The 16,830-nt window shown below is 37.5% G+C and overlaps 3 protein-coding genes across 3 annotated transcripts; all 3 read right to left on the bottom strand.

Annotated features, from left to right (window-relative positions):
* Window positions 1-233: 233 nt before the first annotated feature.
* On the bottom strand, window positions 234-8,327 carry LOC114480607 (uncharacterized). The gene is made up of 7 exons (XM_028474888.1): window positions 7,920-8,327; window positions 7,509-7,617; window positions 4,062-5,137; window positions 2,896-3,161; window positions 1,249-1,335; window positions 917-1,068; window positions 234-714 (listed from the first exon to the last, which is right to left on the bottom strand). Exons 1-7 carry the CDS (start codon window positions 8,174-8,176, stop codon window positions 706-708), a joined length of 1,956 nt encoding a protein of 651 aa, XP_028330689.1. The 5' UTR covers window positions 8,177-8,327; the 3' UTR covers window positions 234-705.
* A 1,390-nt stretch (window positions 8,328-9,717) lies between these two features.
* LOC114480245 (tripartite motif-containing protein 16) lies at window positions 9,718-12,135 on the bottom strand. Its single transcript, XM_028474204.1, has one exon. It carries the CDS (start codon window positions 11,397-11,399, stop codon window positions 9,852-9,854), a length of 1,548 nt encoding a protein of 515 aa, XP_028330005.1. The 5' UTR covers window positions 11,400-12,135; the 3' UTR covers window positions 9,718-9,851.
* A 293-nt stretch (window positions 12,136-12,428) lies between these two features.
* Window positions 12,429-16,431, bottom strand: cideb (cell death inducing DFFA like effector b). Its single transcript, XM_028474213.1, has 5 exons — window positions 16,273-16,431; window positions 15,871-15,985; window positions 14,366-14,524; window positions 14,112-14,290; window positions 12,429-12,934 (listed from the first exon to the last, which is right to left on the bottom strand). The coding sequence occupies exons 1-5, from the start codon at window positions 16,296-16,298 to the stop codon at window positions 12,796-12,798; spliced, it is 618 nt and encodes a 205-aa protein (XP_028330014.1). The 5' UTR covers window positions 16,299-16,431; the 3' UTR covers window positions 12,429-12,795.
* Between the last annotated feature and the right edge of the window lie 399 nt (window positions 16,432-16,830).

A 16,830-nucleotide genomic window follows, 5' to 3' on the forward strand; every position in this document is an offset into this window, starting at 1 on the left:
AATGCAGTGTTTTAGACCCACTTTATGCACAACCAGGAATAATGAGATGATGGGAATATTTCTCCGAAGAATTTAAAGCCTTATCACTTGGAAAGTGAGAATTCTACCTCTGTGCCAGGATTGCTGGTTCACATATGCTGATCAAATACTTTTTATATGATATGAAGTACATTATGTATGACTCAGGGTGTTAATGATATGAAATTAAAATGCATAAAGATGAAAAAATCAGATTCAATAAAGACGTTTATTGACAAATCATTGTACATTGCCATAGTTTGAATACTTAATGCACACACAGATTGCAATTTGCATCAAACGAGGCATTTTGTTTAACAATTATATATACATAACTATACAAAACTATAGTTCAAAACATTTAAAAATATATTTGAAGAACAGCGTAGTATAAAAACAAGATTTGAGGACAATAAACAGTTACACATTGTAATACAATGATGTCACATTCAAGGAGAAACCAAAACAATGCAAATATTTTCACACGATCAAGTTTGCATTTTGAGCATATTTTAAAAAAACAAACAACAAATCAAACTAAAGTGTCATTTTTCACTGTTGCGGACAGTTACGCCATACCCATGTCTTTACTCTGGGGACCTGTTTCCTGTGGGAGGAGACTCATTTTAGGCAGTTTGTGAGCATCGTCCAGGGCATGTTCCACCATTTCCTCGCTCACTAATCAACTCAGGATAACTGGAAATACAAAATCATTTATAGAAACAGAATTAAAAGTACATTTTTACACTCATATTTATGCATACAGAATGTTACATCTGGATTATACCAACTAATTTACATTTTTACACTCATTATACATACTAAAAATATGTGTATTTGTACATGCAGTATATTAGATATGGTTTACATCAAACTACAATGTAATAGTGATACTTACAGTGTCTTTGTCAGCTGGGTCCTTCTTTGTAAAGGGAACAGGGTGCTCAGTGCTTCGAGCTCTCTTCTTAGGAAGACCAATACCTGTTAGTCCCGCCCCCTTTGGCCTTCCCCGTTTGGGCATTTTGGGAGGTAGGGTCACCATAGACAGATCTGTAAAGACAGCACAATACACAATAATTCATAGTTTGTACACGTTACATGCATTTCATGATTTACAAATACAATGGAGAATCTGCCCTGTCAGCATTCTGAAAAAGCAATGAAAAATATTAGCTATATAAATTTTTCTCCAACATTCTGAAAAATCAAAGACAAATGAAGAAATATTACCTATAAGTGTATTTGAAGTAGTGGAAGCAGGGTCAGGATTTGGTAGGTTTTGATATTGGTCACTCTGCGACAATGGCTTCTGGGTTACTGGAATGAGATGAGATACATTGATTTAATATAATATACATACATATATATACACCATTTCCCTGGTTAGGCTGCATTCATTGATTACAAAATACAATTCTATTAAAGGTGCAGTCTGCAACTCTTATAAAAGAGACTTTTTGTCATGTTTGCTAAAGCTTTCACTATGTAAGCACAGATTTACATGAACCTAGTAGTTTGTGTGAAAAAAAAAAACAGACTCATTGAGTCCCCCCTGCTGCTTGCTGTTTGATGGACTGTCTGACTGTTGCTCACAGGCCCCGCCCCTTTCTGGAGCGAGAACACCGTCTTTTTTACAGTATGGTCTGGAGGAGTAGAAGATGGAATTGGTGACTTTTCTGATTGAAAGGTATTTACTGCAGCTTGATTTACATTATGTTTGATTTGTAATTGTTACACTAGTGTTTGTGTGTGTGCACAGCAGCCTCCGTGTGAGCTGCTGTAAGTGACACTGTGTTGTTGCTGCTGCTGCTGAGGTGTGTGCTCATTGAGAGAGAGAAGCCCTGCAGTAATGTGCTATATTACTGTGATGTTGCTGTCAGGCAAACGGGGGCAAGAGAGCAGGGCAAGAGAGCAGCGAGGAGGGAGGGAGGGATCTGAGAGTTGCGGACTGCACCTTTAATGTGAAAAATATAACTTATTACCCATCTGAGTGTTAAACTTACTAGTACAGTGCCGGTCAGAAGTATTTATTCTTATAGTGGGAGGAGCTTAAGTATGTGTTTGAAGGTTGAACGTACAAAGAGGTGAACATACTCTGTACTCTGTAGTGTTATAAAGGGCTTTATTTGTGGGTGCAAAGTAAAATAGCGTGTTTGATTTTATATTTTTGTCGTTTGGCGTATTTTTCTGTAATGTATGTTTTTTGGAGTCATTATGTGTATTTTTCTGTTGTCTTTTTGTGCATTTTTTGTACAATTATTGTTTTGTGTTGCCATTGTAGTGTGATTCTGGAGTCATTTTGTGTGTTTTTGTAACTTTTTTTGGTGTAGTTTTGTGCATTTCTGTTGTCATTTTGTGTACTTTTTGTATAAATATTGTTTAGTTTTTTGTTTTATTTTTCTCGTTTAGTATATTGTGTGTGCGCGCACGCGCCCCTTGCTCTCTCTCTCTCTCTCTCTCCGCCCGCGGTGACGGTGGCTGGATGCACACACTGGGACTATGTGTAAGGTGCTAAAAATGTTTAAAACAGCCAAAATGATGCATGCACACAAACACGCACACGCAGTGTTTTCTGGCTCGGGTGCGCGCTCGGCTATAGAGCACACACATGACTAAAGACTCCGGTAAAGGACGATTATTTTAATGAAATTATTCGTTAAGTGGACTATTTCAGTCCAAACAAATGCGACGTAGCACAGCTATGAACCAAGCTGCAGCTATGTAGCAAGTATGAGCTCTGTCTGTCCCTGAACACCAGATATATTTGAGGCACACACACACACACACAGAAATGCCTTGCTTTAATAGATAGATTACATATATCTACATCAACATAGTTTTTCAATAAAATAACAATGCAAAAAAAAAGTTACATACCTGTGTGTTGTTGCGCCAGGATGACCGCTGGCTCAGCAGTGTCTTTGAAAATGGGAAGAGAATCAAGGTAGTACGATTTGTGCCAACGTTGAGCCACCAGTTCTTCAGCATAGAGGGGCAGACCACTCTCTGACCTCTTCTTCAATATGTGTTTACAGGGTAGGGACATCGAGTGCCAGAATCCACATGTGCAGCTTGTGGTTGTAGTGGCATCTGGGACAGTGGTTGTTGGTGAACTGGCTGAAGATAGCTGAGTACTGACAAATCTGAAAAACATCAATTAAAGCCACCATAAATAAGCAAGTTAAAGTATGTCAGGAATAATTTGAATACCATAATTCATTCATTTCACGTGTACAGTATGTAAAAAAATAAACCAGCCACCATTAAACAAATGCAATTTGGTTCTTAGCTGTTTCCATCACTGATCAAATTTGTCATAATCATAGTTACTGGATGTCAAACTATCAAATGAAAATGGTCTTAACTGATATATTGACAAAAAAAACGCTAAATGGGGTTTTCCACATCAAAATCAGCAAACTCCCACCTGCTGCCAAATCCACATTCTGGATCAAATCCGTACGAAACGCGACATTTTGATAGAGGTCAAGACCCGACATCGATCCACCAAATTTGACTAAAATCAAAACTTATTTAAACTGTATAGGAATTTTTGAAAGTCGTAAATGGGCTTTCCAATGTTAATTTCCAAAAATCGCTGAGTCAGCAATCTGAATCAGATCCGGATCCTGTTTGGTCAGATGTTGCATGTCATAGCCTAACGTCATCCTGCAAAATCTTGAACGAATCGATGAAGATCTGACGGAGATGCGAGTTTTAGAAAATTTGCCCCATGTCAAAGAGGGAATTTTGCAATTTTTGATATTTTTCTGTGACCTTGATCTTGAACCTACTTTCACCAAATTTGAACCGTCTCATCTGTGGCCAAAAACCAATTAACAGAAAAAAAAAAATGTAAGTGAATTCGTCAAAAAATTGAGGACCCTATCGTGTACACAGACACCCATACAAACAAACATGACGACCAACATACTTTTGAAAACCGTTTTTGAAAGTAATACAAATCTGAATCACATTTTGACAAATCTCATATCGAAGAATATGGAGCAAAATGAAAAATCACATTTGTTAACAAATCTCACCGTGAAGCATATGGAGTAAGCAAGCGCAAGTACAGGCTTTCTGGACTGTCGGGGCTGGACTGTACAGCAGATGATTTCTGGATTATCTGAAGGGTACGATGATTTCTCTCTGTCTCAAGTACGGCCAGTTCAGTCTTTAGGTCACGGAAGAAGGTCACCATACCGCTGTACTTGCTGATAACGCCTTTCAGTTTTTGACTGATCGGATCGACGCGGTTGTTGGTGCTGGTCATAAAATTGGCTGCCTGTGATTTTAGCCCCTCCACCCACTGCGTCCTGATGTCATGCCAGTGAGTGTTGACATAGTCAGTCACAGGTTTGATGTTTAGGTCACACAGAGCCTCATAATGTTTCATGTACTCATCCTCGTCCCTTGCGTACGTCATTTTCTGAAGAGTTTCTAGGATGGACTGCTTCTGCTCAGACTTAATACCCATCTTCTCGCAGGTTATTTCACGACGGAACATCTTCAGCGTGTGGACCAGGCATATCTGAAGTGCTGCATGGGGTATTTTCTCCTGTATCACATCTCGTTCCACTATCTCCTTGTCAGCCATGATGCACTTAATCTGATCAGCACTGTTCAGACGAATGAAGATGTCTGTGAGGGCAGCCACTGTAGCACGCTCTTCGTTGGTGACGATCCAAAATGCAATAACGTGGCTCTCACCATTGCCATCCACTGACATGAGTACATACAGGGCCATTCTGAAATCGTTCAACTTGTAGGCGGCGTCTATGAGCATGAGCTCAGGAAATGCCCGTTGAATCTGTTGCATTTTATGGTCCTGGTAATATATTCCTTGAAGTACATGGTTAGTGCCTAAAACTACCTCGGTGACACTGCCGGGTTCCTTTTTCATTTCGTACAAAAGTGCGTGGAGATCGTTCTCGGTGTCGGCTTCGCGTGATCGTCCCAAGTTGTGAAGATCCTTCAGTGTGAGAATACGGCCTGTGGACTGGTGAACGTGGTGCTGGATCAATTTCTTGTCGGCTTTCACCTGGAGCATGCAGAACACCTCTTCTCTGGTCCTAGGATCGAGCCGCCTCTGTCTGGGTAAGTGTTTATATGCCACCTAAAAATAGAAAGGATAAATATGCACTTTATACAATTGCATGACTATTTATGATCTATGTACTCCAGACTAATCAAAATGTATTTTTTTTTTGTCAATGACAGAATGTAGATCAATGCATATATGCCGTATCACATTTTCATTTTCCAAACTTATTAACAAGATGAGGATGGTCACTATGGAGATGTGGAAATTAAAGAAATGGTTTGATCTCAATCAATTATCATTAAAACTCATTTTATGTTATTTTGATATCGGAGAAAAAATATAGATGTAAAATTAAATATAGACAATGTTAACATAGAGTGAACTAAGTCAAATTTTTGGGTGTGATCTTGGACTACAGGATGTGCTGGAAGTCACACATTAAATACATCAAAGGGAAATTGGTGAGGACTTTGATGTTCTGGGCAAATCAAGGCACATTCTTAATCAACAAGTTCTGATGAACTACGACCAGGCCCGCGGAACGTCTCTGCGCCGAAAAGCACGTACCACGTTCCCGAGAAGGATTTTCAAAGGCCGATACAATTACCAATTTTTTTCTTTTTTTAATTCAGCCGATGGCCGATATCTAAAGCCGATTTTGGAAGCCGATATACTTTTTCTTTAAAGCACATCGATTATGAAATATAATTGAGACACTCATAAGATATAAATGTATATATTAGAAATTAAATTAAATACACCAACAGAACTCAACATTTATTGAACTTTAAATATACCCGTACACAACCATGTAAAACTAAAATCATTATCCTATTAAAGATATAGTAGGATGTTTTTTAGGCTCTTTCTTTTTTCCTTTAATAGCTACTCTAATTTAAATAAATAAATAAAAATATTAAAAAAAACGACGTCTAATCTTACTAAACTGGAAAAATAAAATCCCTCCTACTCATCAAAACCTGCTCAGAGACGTAATGCAATATTTACAATTGGAAAAAATTAAATATTCTTTAAGGAAAAAAGAACAAATGTTTTACTCAATTCGGCAATGCTTTATTAATTATTATAATGATATGTAAATTTGGACGGACCTCCTAAAGCTTAATTTGACCTCGTTGTTTATTTTGTACCTAAGGCTTTAAGTGTGTGCAGGGTTTTTATTTCTTTTTCTTTTCTTCTCAGTTTACATTCAATGTATACATGTGAGTGATTTGTATAAAACTGTTGGAAAAAAGTAATAAAAATAATTTGGAAAATAAAATACATTTAAAAAATCGGCCGATGGCCAATATTGAAAATATCGATCAACCTCTACTTCAAACGTTTAACCTGAAGCCACGTACCGCCTACTCCTGCAAACTTAAAAAACATAATAATGTAATGTCATATACAATATAACCATACAGTGAAATTTGTCTCTGAATTTTTTCTCCTGTTGAGGAATAATATATAATTAAAAATAATAATAATCTGTAACCACACAATAAAACATCTTATTCAGAATTATATCTTGATTTATTTGATGAATTAGTCTACAGGCATTTTCAGTGAGAAACAATCTCTTATTTTGGAAAAAGAATACTACCAAACATTTGTTGATTGAACATATTGTGTCATATTTTAATGAGATTTTTCCGTCACCGCTAGACAGACTTGCACAGACCAATGTCTATTCCGAGGCTCCTGACTGCTCGTCTATTTATATTCTAGTTTCCAATGTCGTCACATACCCCCCTATGACAAGTTGCGCACCCCACTTTGGGAACCTAGATGCTAGAATAACACAGAAACGTATGAGCAAGTGTTAAATTATGAAACTACCTAAAGGATGAAATCAAACAAAACGCCAACATAAAGCAGTTTAAAAAGCTTTTTAAATCATATATCGTTATATTATTAGTAAGTATAAGAAAGAAGGGCAACAATTTTACCTGGGACAGCGATATATATATATATATATATATATATATAACCAATTAATAAAACATAATAAACAAAGGTTTTCATTAATTTATATATTGCCACTCTAAATTTAATTGATGAAATTTGTGTTGTAAATATGAAATAGTATAATATTAATATTATGTACATGTCACATTCATGTGTATGTACGTATGTGTATATGTTTGATGTAAATGTATAAACTGTATACAGAAAACATATACTGTATATTGAATGTACATTGTGAAAATAGTAATACAAGTTAAATTATTTATTGTGTGTGATATTATGTAAAGAACCTTGTTTTGTTGTGATAAGGGAGGCGTGTATATAAGCTTTGCTTCAACCTACACGTTTTCGGCTTAAGAATTACACAATCGAGTGTTATTAGTTTTGTATGTTTTGTTTTTTTGTGAAGACGGCCGAAATAAAACTCAAATATAATATGATTTTATTCAAAGAAGATGTACGCGATATATACCTGTGATAGCTGATGATTGTGCTCTTCTGTCAACTTCTTCACCACTAGTTTCTGCCAGTCTTCAGACAGTCGGACTTTGACCACCACAGGACACTGTTGTTGGAATGTACTGAACGGAGAAAAATCACTATTAATAAGACAACAAAAAGGGCAGTGGCTATCCATACGTAACGCCCCACATTAGGCAGTTTAGGTCACGTGACTGTCGCTAATATCTAACCTACTCTAATATGCGCAGCCTCTAAATTCTCCGTAAATCACTTGTTCAGCCATTTTTTCCATACTTTGTTGATACGGCTACGTACGAATAGCTACGTACGGATAGCCACTTCGTCAGGAGAAAAAAAAAAACATCTTACATTATGATCAGATATTGATATGTATATAAACAGTGATGAACAATATGGTTACCTTTGATTTGGCCTGGCACCTCCTGAAGTGGTTTTGAATTTCTTGCCGCCGTGAATGCAGGCATAGTCTATCTCTGCAAACTTCAGCTGCTCAGGAATAGTTTTTGTTGTATTCCTGCGCTTACAGAACGCAGCAATAGATCTGCTGCTTCTCCTGTACAAGTTTATGTACTTTGTTGACTCATATTGGTTGATGGCAGCCTCTAAATCATCCAAACATTTGAACTCAGCACCAACGTGTAACACTTCCTCAGCCATTTTCTTTTCCGGTAGTCCGTACGGAATGGTCACATGACTTCCGGGAACGTCATCGGTCACGTATGAATAGCACCGGGGGTGTCCGTACGGCTACGTAAATAAGGACAGCAACTTCCTTTGGGGCAACGGTCAAAAAAGTCTAAAAAGTTCAGGTTTTTACACATAAACTGCCGCCGGTCGGTTTATTAAATGTGATTGTTAACGTTGAAGGTATTTAACAAATATTTGATTGGTTTTAAAGTCAGTTTTTAAGCTAAACTAACATCAGGAAACTGTTTTCTTGTACAGAACTACCACAAACAATTACAAAATGCGCTTATTGAGTCCATAATCACACTATGAGAAAAGCAAAAATGTGAAAATTTGATTTGAAAGACATGAAAACGGCCAGAATATATTTTGCAAGTAAAATACAAAGTTACACTAGATGCAAAAAATAAAATAATAAGTTCAGTTTTTAACTTCTAGTTAAATTATGTTTGTATTCTGTTATTATTTAAAGCTGCTCCAAAAAAAAAAAAAAAAAAAAAAAAAAAAAAAAAAAAAAATATATATATATATATATATATATATATATATATATATATATATATATATATATAAATCATAGAAAAGCAAATCACAAAATATATTAAACTGGTATAATACATACAAACATTTCAATAAATAAAAAAGACTATCAAGAGTCAGGTTTTATTGAATTTAAGCGCTTTAAAAGTCAGTTTTTAGGCTAAATTATCATATACAAATCCCCTTAAGAATAACAACATATTTTTCTGTTTTTGGGCTGATTTCACTTTACTGTTCATTATTCACATCATACAACAGATCACAACAAGAATCATAGATAAAATGACAAGAAAATACACAAAATGACTCCAAAAACACCCTAAATAGCAACAGAAATATACAAAATAACCCCAAAAGCACAGTGCCCAATTGTAAATATTGATATTTTTTAAGAAAAGATGGCTGTATAGGATTAATGTTCACATTTTCTAATTAACACGTGTGAAGAGCAGTTTTGAGTTATAATGAAATACCAAAATAGGTCAACATTCATAAAAACAGGTTTGTTGTAAAAATCAAAACCGGGTGGATTTTGTGGCACAAATTTAAAAAGAGCATTTGAAATGATAAATGACGAATAGAAATATAAATTTTGTTGTGATTATCAATCATTTCAGAGTAGATCGTAAAGCCATGCTGTGGAAAAATGATGTACATAAATTTAATTGTACAAATTCAGCAATTTTTGGGCTGATTTGACTTTATTGTTCATTCTTCACCTCATACAGATCAAAAACAGAAAAACAATCAAGACATGACAAGTCAGATTTGAGGACATCATTTGAAGATCTTTGGCCCGACATGTTCCACATCCTTTTCTTCACCTGATTACACTTTAAATCAGTGTTTCTCAAATGAGGGTATGTGTACCCTTTGGGTACACAATGGCACTACAGGGGGTACTTGAAAGAAAGAAAGAAAATTAAGGAATAAAGTGTCAGTCTTTTGTCCCCCCCACCCCCACCCCCCAGGCATGCGATACCGGCGGTAATGATAAAAAAACCTATTGAAATAAATCTATTCAGGAGCCACCAAATCAGTGTTTTTCAACCTTGGGGTCGGTACCCCATTTGGGGTCGCCTGAAATTGAATCAGATGGTTTCCTCTAGAGAAGCTCACAGAGCACCTCTGTGAAAAACGGGGATCCAACGGCTACTCCGCAGGAACAACCTGCCCGTGCAGGCCTCTGAGGGACGAACCCTACGTGCTTGTACCCGCAGTAACACTCCCAGCTGGTTGGAACCGGTTGTTGACGTGATCCCGGAGTCGGACAGGCAGCCTTCGAGGACATGTCCGTGTCCTTTCTGGGTTCGTCCTTTTCCAGGCAGACGAATGGGACGAGGTCCACGGTGCCCGAGGTGATCTTCACCGTGACTATTTTGAGTCTCTGGTACTGACCGATCCTGCTGAAGAACGAAATCGAATTGTGGTTCTTGTAAACCACCTCGATGATCGGTGGTTGATCCATTTCCTCCACGTTGTTTTCTAGAAACTGGATGACCTTGAGGGAAAGCACGCTGGAATGTTCATTTTTCTGACTGAAAGCTGGCCGAGCCGCATCCGAATCTTCTTCTTCGGTTTTGAGGGAGAAGAGTTGCTTTCCCTGGCAGTGAAGTGCGTACACGTCTCCGTTCTTCATCTCCTTGGCGTAGTTCATATCACAAACGCCAACAGTCCAGTCGCAGTTTTCAGAGAACTTGATCGCCCATCTACTGAAGTCAGGGACACACAGTTGGTTCTTGATAAGTATGACGCGTGGAGATATTTTTCCCTTCCAGGTGCTGTAGAAGAGCTTCTTTTTATCTTTGGAGAGAGACATTCCTTGGCCCAACGTGAGTTTGTTGAAGATCAGGTCAGAAGACGCGTTACTCAGCTCCGCCTGGTTCTCAGGGTCGATCAAGGTCAGCAGAGAGGACCACAGCTGGCAAGCCTGCTCCACCATCTCCTCACCATCTTGCGTGACTTCTTCAACAAGGTTGTCGCGATTGGTCCCAGGCTCCAGACCCTTCCTCAGATCCACAGCCTTGGCCGCGTTCATGTCCTGGTGCACGTCCGAGTACATCTGCAGGAACCTGAAGGTGTCCTTCTCCTTCAGCGCCGCTTGGATGCTGTCCTTGCTGGTTTTCATAGACACCATGCGGGCACTGACCGAACTCCAGATCTGGTTCAGACTGATGTCTCTCAGGTTTGTCACAGCCTCGATGAGACGCAAGGTTAGCTGGCCCACTTTCTCTCTCTCTGATTGCTCCCACTTTTCCAAACTCAGGTTCACGTCATCCATTTTTGTATCCAACGCCTTTTGCTCGGCTTCCAGCTTCTCCACCAGCTCCTTGTGGGCCGTGCTGAAGGTCTTCATGTTGTGCAGGCGGTGCTGGTCCTCGATGGCACAGGAAACGCACACGCAGGTCAGGTCGTCCAGGCAGTAATACTCCAGCAGCTTCCCGTGCTGAGGACACTTGGTGGTCCCACACAACGCCATGGGTTCGGTCAGAGGGTGAGTCTGCAGCAGCACAGGGGTGGTCAGGTGGGCCTGGATGTGCAGGACACACATGGAGATCTCACACTTCATGCAGGTCTTCATCGCCGGCTTCCTGTCCTCCGTGCACATGTCACAGAGGATCTGGTGGGAATCCTGTTGGACGTTGGCAGACATTGTAAAAACCAGAAGAAAGACCTTAAAAAGACCAGGATAATCCTCGAGTGTGTGCGCGCGTCGCTGGTTTCTCAGAGTCTGCTGTGTGAGCTCAAACTCTGAACCCTTGTATCATTTCTGGAGTCATAAACACTTTCGTCACATGTTTGCTTTGCTTCTTATCAGACAGGCTGAACCTGAACTGGAGAGAAACCTATGCTTCATTTGTTGGACGTGGTGTTTGATTCTCAGGTGGAAAACATTGTGAAATGCACAAATAAAAAAGACAAATGTGAACGTACATTCATATTCTATACCTGCTAATCCCATACAGAATGGAGACCAATGGCATTAAGGGCCAAAACTAAAATCACACTAAAAAAAAGTTTGGAGAAAATGGATATTTTCAGGACTCTGACAAAAAAAAAGCTAGATTTAAAAAGAAGTTACAATCTTTCAGTTGTTTTGTTATATTTAGTTGTATTTGTTTACATTTCAGTTTATTCAGTTTCAATTCTCATATTTCCATTTATTTATGTAGTTTTTGTGGAGATTTTTTGGCAATAAAAATATACTTTTGATCTATTTTAATTATCCAGTTTACAATAATTCCTTTATTTATTTTTATTGTATTTTATTTCCATTTTATACCCATTTTCTGATTTTTAAAACATTTTCCAATCTTTCAGTTGTTTCATTAATCTAGGTTTTATTTCTTTACATTTCAGTTCAAATTTAATTCTCATATTCCAGTTTTTTTTTTTTTTTTTTTTGCAATACAATTATTTTTGATCCATTTTTAATATTTATTTTGTTGTATTTTATTTCCATTTTATTTATTTATTTTTGCTTTTCAAATTAATGAAAAGCCTGGTTCTTATAACCAATTAAAAGCAGGAAAATATCATGCATATCAACCACAAATTTCCATAAGTATCATAAGAAAAACACAAAAACAAACTATTATGACAATTATAAGCATATGAATGAAACAGAAAAAAAAGAAAGTGTAAAGGAAACACAATAACAATAGTCACAGCCGTTTCTGGCTATATGCAGGCTATGCAATTTTTTTCGGGCTCCAAAAACCATTTGGGGCCCTTAAAGCCTCATTTAAGGTGTATGAAATGTCCCTATATCTTTGACAGGTTAACACAACATATGGTTATTTATAATGTATATAATGTAGAAACATTCAACCTTTGAAAGTCATCCGTTATCTCTGCTGAATTTAGTAATAAATGCAAGTTTATTACAAAATAAAGTGTTTTATTTTATCATATTGATTGCACACACTGTCCTGATGTTATGATGTACCATCTAGCTTCTTGTGATTCCCAGTATGTTAATGAAAAACACGTTTTACATTATAGTAGCATATACAGATGTTCTTGTTCCAACATCCCAACATATCCCTTCAGTTCCAGGAGGCCACGTACTCCCCCCTCTGAGGCTGCCACAGCTCAGTTTCGATGATGCGGCGGATCATGGAGGCAGACGTGATGAGCAGGTGACCAGCGGCCTGGAGGAGCATGGAGGCCGCACGGAGCGCCTCTCTGAGGAAAGGCAAGGATTCAAAGTCACTTATTTCATCATTTTTTATTTCATTTGGGAACATTTTGTAGAATAATTTAAGAAAAATGACAGGATTTTGGACAAATTTAAAACTGTGAGCCCTGTTAATATTGTAGAGTTTCATTGAGTTTGTGTATTTGGAGGGACTGAGACATCTACATCTGAATTAGTTGGAAACGTATACAATGATTCATGGTTTAAAGGGCCAAATTTAGCCCCCGGGCCTTGAGTTCGACACGTGGTGTAATGGGTGATTTTTTTTTTTAATTATATATATATATATTTTTTTTTTTTTACATTTCACAAACAAACACCATATTTCTTTTTATATTATAACAGTAAGAGCACATTAAATTTGTTAATTACATGCCAGTATTGATATTGATAAGGGCTCTTGTTGTGAAAGGACACAAGGGGAAGTTCTGTAGCACTGGGAATAAATATTGTAAATCATTTGTTTGAGACAATGGCTGTGTTGGAAATGACACACTAATGTACTATACACTACAATCTCAATGAGTATATACCGTCTATTATATACTATAAGTATGATAAGGATGGTGAGCGTTCCCATTGAAGTATACTTCTAAATTTCCCAAGATGCATTTGGAACCTACAACAACAAAAACCTTGTTCACACTGAGGCTAAATATCTCTGTTGATCCTCCATCTTTGAAAGTTCTGAAAACATTTTAATTGAGAAAGTGACCAAGTAGAAGATCAACATGTGCTCATTTCATCCATAAAACTCACGGAAACACATTGTGCTACTGACAAAACTTCCTGTTAACTTCAAAACAAGAGTCATATTTACAAAAGCGTAAAAAAAAAACTAATGGAAGACAAGAAGAGATTCTTTTATTTTGAAAAAGGTTTAACTTTTAGCTTGAAGCCGGTCCCAGGACGATTTTACAATCCACTCGCAATGTATCATGGGGTGGTTGAGTATGACGAGTGTGCCCACTGTGCATACTTAAAAATAATATACATCCAGGTATTTACTCAATCTTTCCATACTACTAATGTGAAGGCACTACATACTCATTTAGACGTCAGACTTAGTATGAGTAGTACGTTAGTATGACATTTCCAAACAGACAATAATTGGGATTGTTTTCTTCACACAGGAAATTGAACCGATAATAAACAGGAACTCACCTGACGATCTTCTTCGGCCCGAGACACTGAAAGTCGGCGCTGATGGAGTACAGCCCTTGAAAGGTGGCCTTCACACTCAGGGAGCCAAACAAGTCTTTGGGGTTCAGCTTGTAAAGGTCAAAGGTCACCCGGGCGATGTCTTTCCCCGTGCGAGGCTTGTCGCGGCTGATGATTGAGCCCTGTACATGAAGTAGACAAACGGAGTCAGAATTCATTGTTTCGTGGGACTATGTGGGTGTGGCCTTCGCTCGTACCGGCTGCGGCTTCCACGTCTGTCCAGGCTTCAGGGCCATGAGCATAGTGTTGTCTGGTAGAGTCGAGAGGAAGTCATCAGACTCCACCTCTGTACCGTCGTCCTCACAGACCAGAGACAGACACACCACAGACAGAGGCAGCAGCAGAGCCTGGCACGCCTTAGGAAAAACACAACAAATGTCAATTTAGTTCAGGGGCCAAATACAGTTCTGTTTGATCTCAAGTGGGCCGCGGTTTTTATGTGGGAAAATGAGTTATTTCAACATTATTGTGCCCTAGTTTGCACTTCTACGTATAAATAAAACACAAAATATGTAAGAAACTGACAATATCCAAGCAATTACTGACAGATATCAGTCCCAACAGGTTCTTCACATAAAATTTCCAAGATTTTGTGACCAGTTTCTACTTAATTAAGGAAATTATGATGTCATAGTCTGAGAAAAATTGAAGGATTTTTTTATAGAATTTTGAGTTTTTCCAACAGTTTAACATTAAAAATGACTGTGATTATTCATAATAAGCACTGGGAGTGTTAGGTTTCATTCACACAGTGATTCATATTTTTCTCTGTTATTTTTACTTTCTCCTGCTGGCCGAATTGGATGCTCTAAAGGACCGGAGTTTGACACGTGCTGTAAACAAACTTGTCAAAAAATGTGTGATCATCCAAGTAACACACAAGGAAAAAAATACAAACTTAAAGCATTTTTTTGTTTAATCCTCCAAAAAAAGTTATTTCATTTTTTTTATAAATACTCATCTTACTAACCCTAACTGCAAAGGCAAGAAACAGCTTGATATGATTGTCTAGATTAGTCGCGTCAAACTCATTTTAGTTCAGGGGCCAAATACAGACCAGTTTGATCTCAAGTGGGCCACGGTTTTAATGCGGGAAGACAAGTTTTTTTCAACAATATTGTGCCCTTGTTTGCCCTTCTACATATACATGAAATACAAAACAATGTAAGAAATCGACAATATCCATGCAATAAGTGACAAATATCAGTCCTAACAGGATTTTCACTTTAAATTTCCTAGATTTTTGGCCAATTTCTATTAAATTGAGGCAGTGGCTCTCCGTACGGTTGCCGTATCAATATACCAACATTCTATCCGTACACTTCGCCCCTATTTGGCCAATTTAGGTCAAGTGACTAAGACTAAACTTGACCCTAAGCCTAACCCTAAAAAATGTTGCGATATTGGGTTATAACCTAAACCTAACCCTAATACGCTACGTATTTATACTTCAGTAACTGTACCAATAGCACCAAGGGTTGTCCGTACAGCAACCGTAAAAATAGATACTTTTTTAAATTCAGGGCAGTGTGATGTCAAATTGAAGGATTTTGTGAGAATGTTGAGTTTTTTTTTCCAACAGTTTAACATTAAAAATGACTGCAATTATGTGATATAAGCACCGGGAATGTTGAGTTTCATTTTCTCAAAAATAAGATGATATGAAGCAATAAGGGCGTTATTTTTACGGGGTGCGTCTCACCCTCTCCTTCAGCTCCTCCAGAGTGGCCGCTGTGACGCCCTTCCTGGTCTCTCTGTTCTGACAGCACACTCTGAAAGGCCTCTGTGTTGGAGACCATACTCGCTTTGAGACGGATCTGAGAAAAAAAAAAAGACCCAAAACTAATCAAGATATAGAAATGGCTGCTGTGTTTCTCTATCACTCTATGATACAGTGTTGGTAAACTAGCTGCTGTTTGGCTTTGTCTCAGTAAGTTCTATAGATTTCATCTTAAAACCAAAATACTCTCGTATTTACATCAGAACTTTCACCGTAACCAAAAAGCCTCAATTAAAATATATATATAATCACATCACGATACGTTGCTTCCATTAAAAACTGACAATTTTTCACAACAAAAACCCAGGCCTAATCTTTACTCACTTGATAAATGTTGATGTAGTGTCCATGCCCAGCAGTAATAATATCCTTTCTCCGCTCACAGCTTTATTTTGACTTTTTTAACACTTCTCCTTCAGCCAAAAGGAACAATTGTCTGTGCGTAGCTTCTATTTGACCCAGCAGAAGGACTTTGGTCGGAACCTGGTGATCGTTCCGATGAGAAGATAACAAATCAAAGGTCACTTTTACTCACAGGGTTTGATTTTTCAGTTCTTCAGTGATTTTTGATCACATTAATTATGGTGTTTTGATTTGTTATTTTTTTTACCCTCAAATAAAAAAAGGAAAAGGAAAAAAAAGTGTTAAATAAACTATGAAATTAGGTATAATTTCTTAAATGTAAATACAAGTTTAACGTTTTAATAATATGTTGAACAGCACATGCTGAATTTCAAATTAATATAAAACTGTTCAGTCCATCAATATCCTATTATCATTAACATTACAGGTGGTGATATTGGGGATTAAAAGAGTTAAAACATTTTTTTTTCATTGTGGCATTCAAAAAATAGTAATTATCTAATGATGATTTTAATTCAT

Source organism: Gouania willdenowi, chromosome 18 (genome assembly GCF_900634775.1).
Source record: "Gouania willdenowi chromosome 18, fGouWil2.1, whole genome shotgun sequence".
Taxonomy (NCBI): domain Eukaryota; kingdom Metazoa; phylum Chordata; class Actinopteri; order Blenniiformes; family Gobiesocidae; genus Gouania; species Gouania willdenowi.

What these genes read in the sequence shown, in the direction of transcription:
- LOC114480245 (XM_028474204.1), bottom strand. Translation starts at nt 11,399, where the DNA reads ATGTCTGCCAACGTCCAACAGGATTCCCACCAGATCCTCTGTGACATG.
- cideb (XM_028474213.1), bottom strand. Translation starts at nt 16,298, where the DNA reads ATGGACACTACATCAACATTTATCAA. An exon ending in TGGAGGAGCTGAAGGAGAGG is followed by an intron (nt 14,525 to 15,870) that starts GTGAGACGCACC and finishes GTTTTTCCTAAG; the next exon opens with GCGTGCCAGGCTCTGCTGCT. An exon ending in AGACGTGGAAGCCGCAGCCG is followed by an intron (nt 14,291 to 14,365) that starts GTACGAGCGAAG and finishes CTTCATGTACAG; the next exon opens with GGCTCAATCATCAGCCGCGA.
- LOC114480607 (XM_028474888.1), bottom strand. Translation starts at nt 8,176, where the DNA reads ATGGCTGAGGAAGTGTTACACGTTGGTGCTGAGTTCAAATGTTTGGAT. An exon ending in ACAATCATCAGCTATCACAG is followed by an intron (nt 5,138 to 7,508) that starts GTATATATCGCG and finishes TTCTATTTTTAG; the next exon opens with GTGGCATATAAACACTTACC. An exon ending in CTTACTCCATATGCTTCACG is followed by an intron (nt 3,162 to 4,061) that starts GTGAGATTTGTT and finishes GATGTTTTTCAG; the next exon opens with ATTTGTCAGTACTCAGCTAT.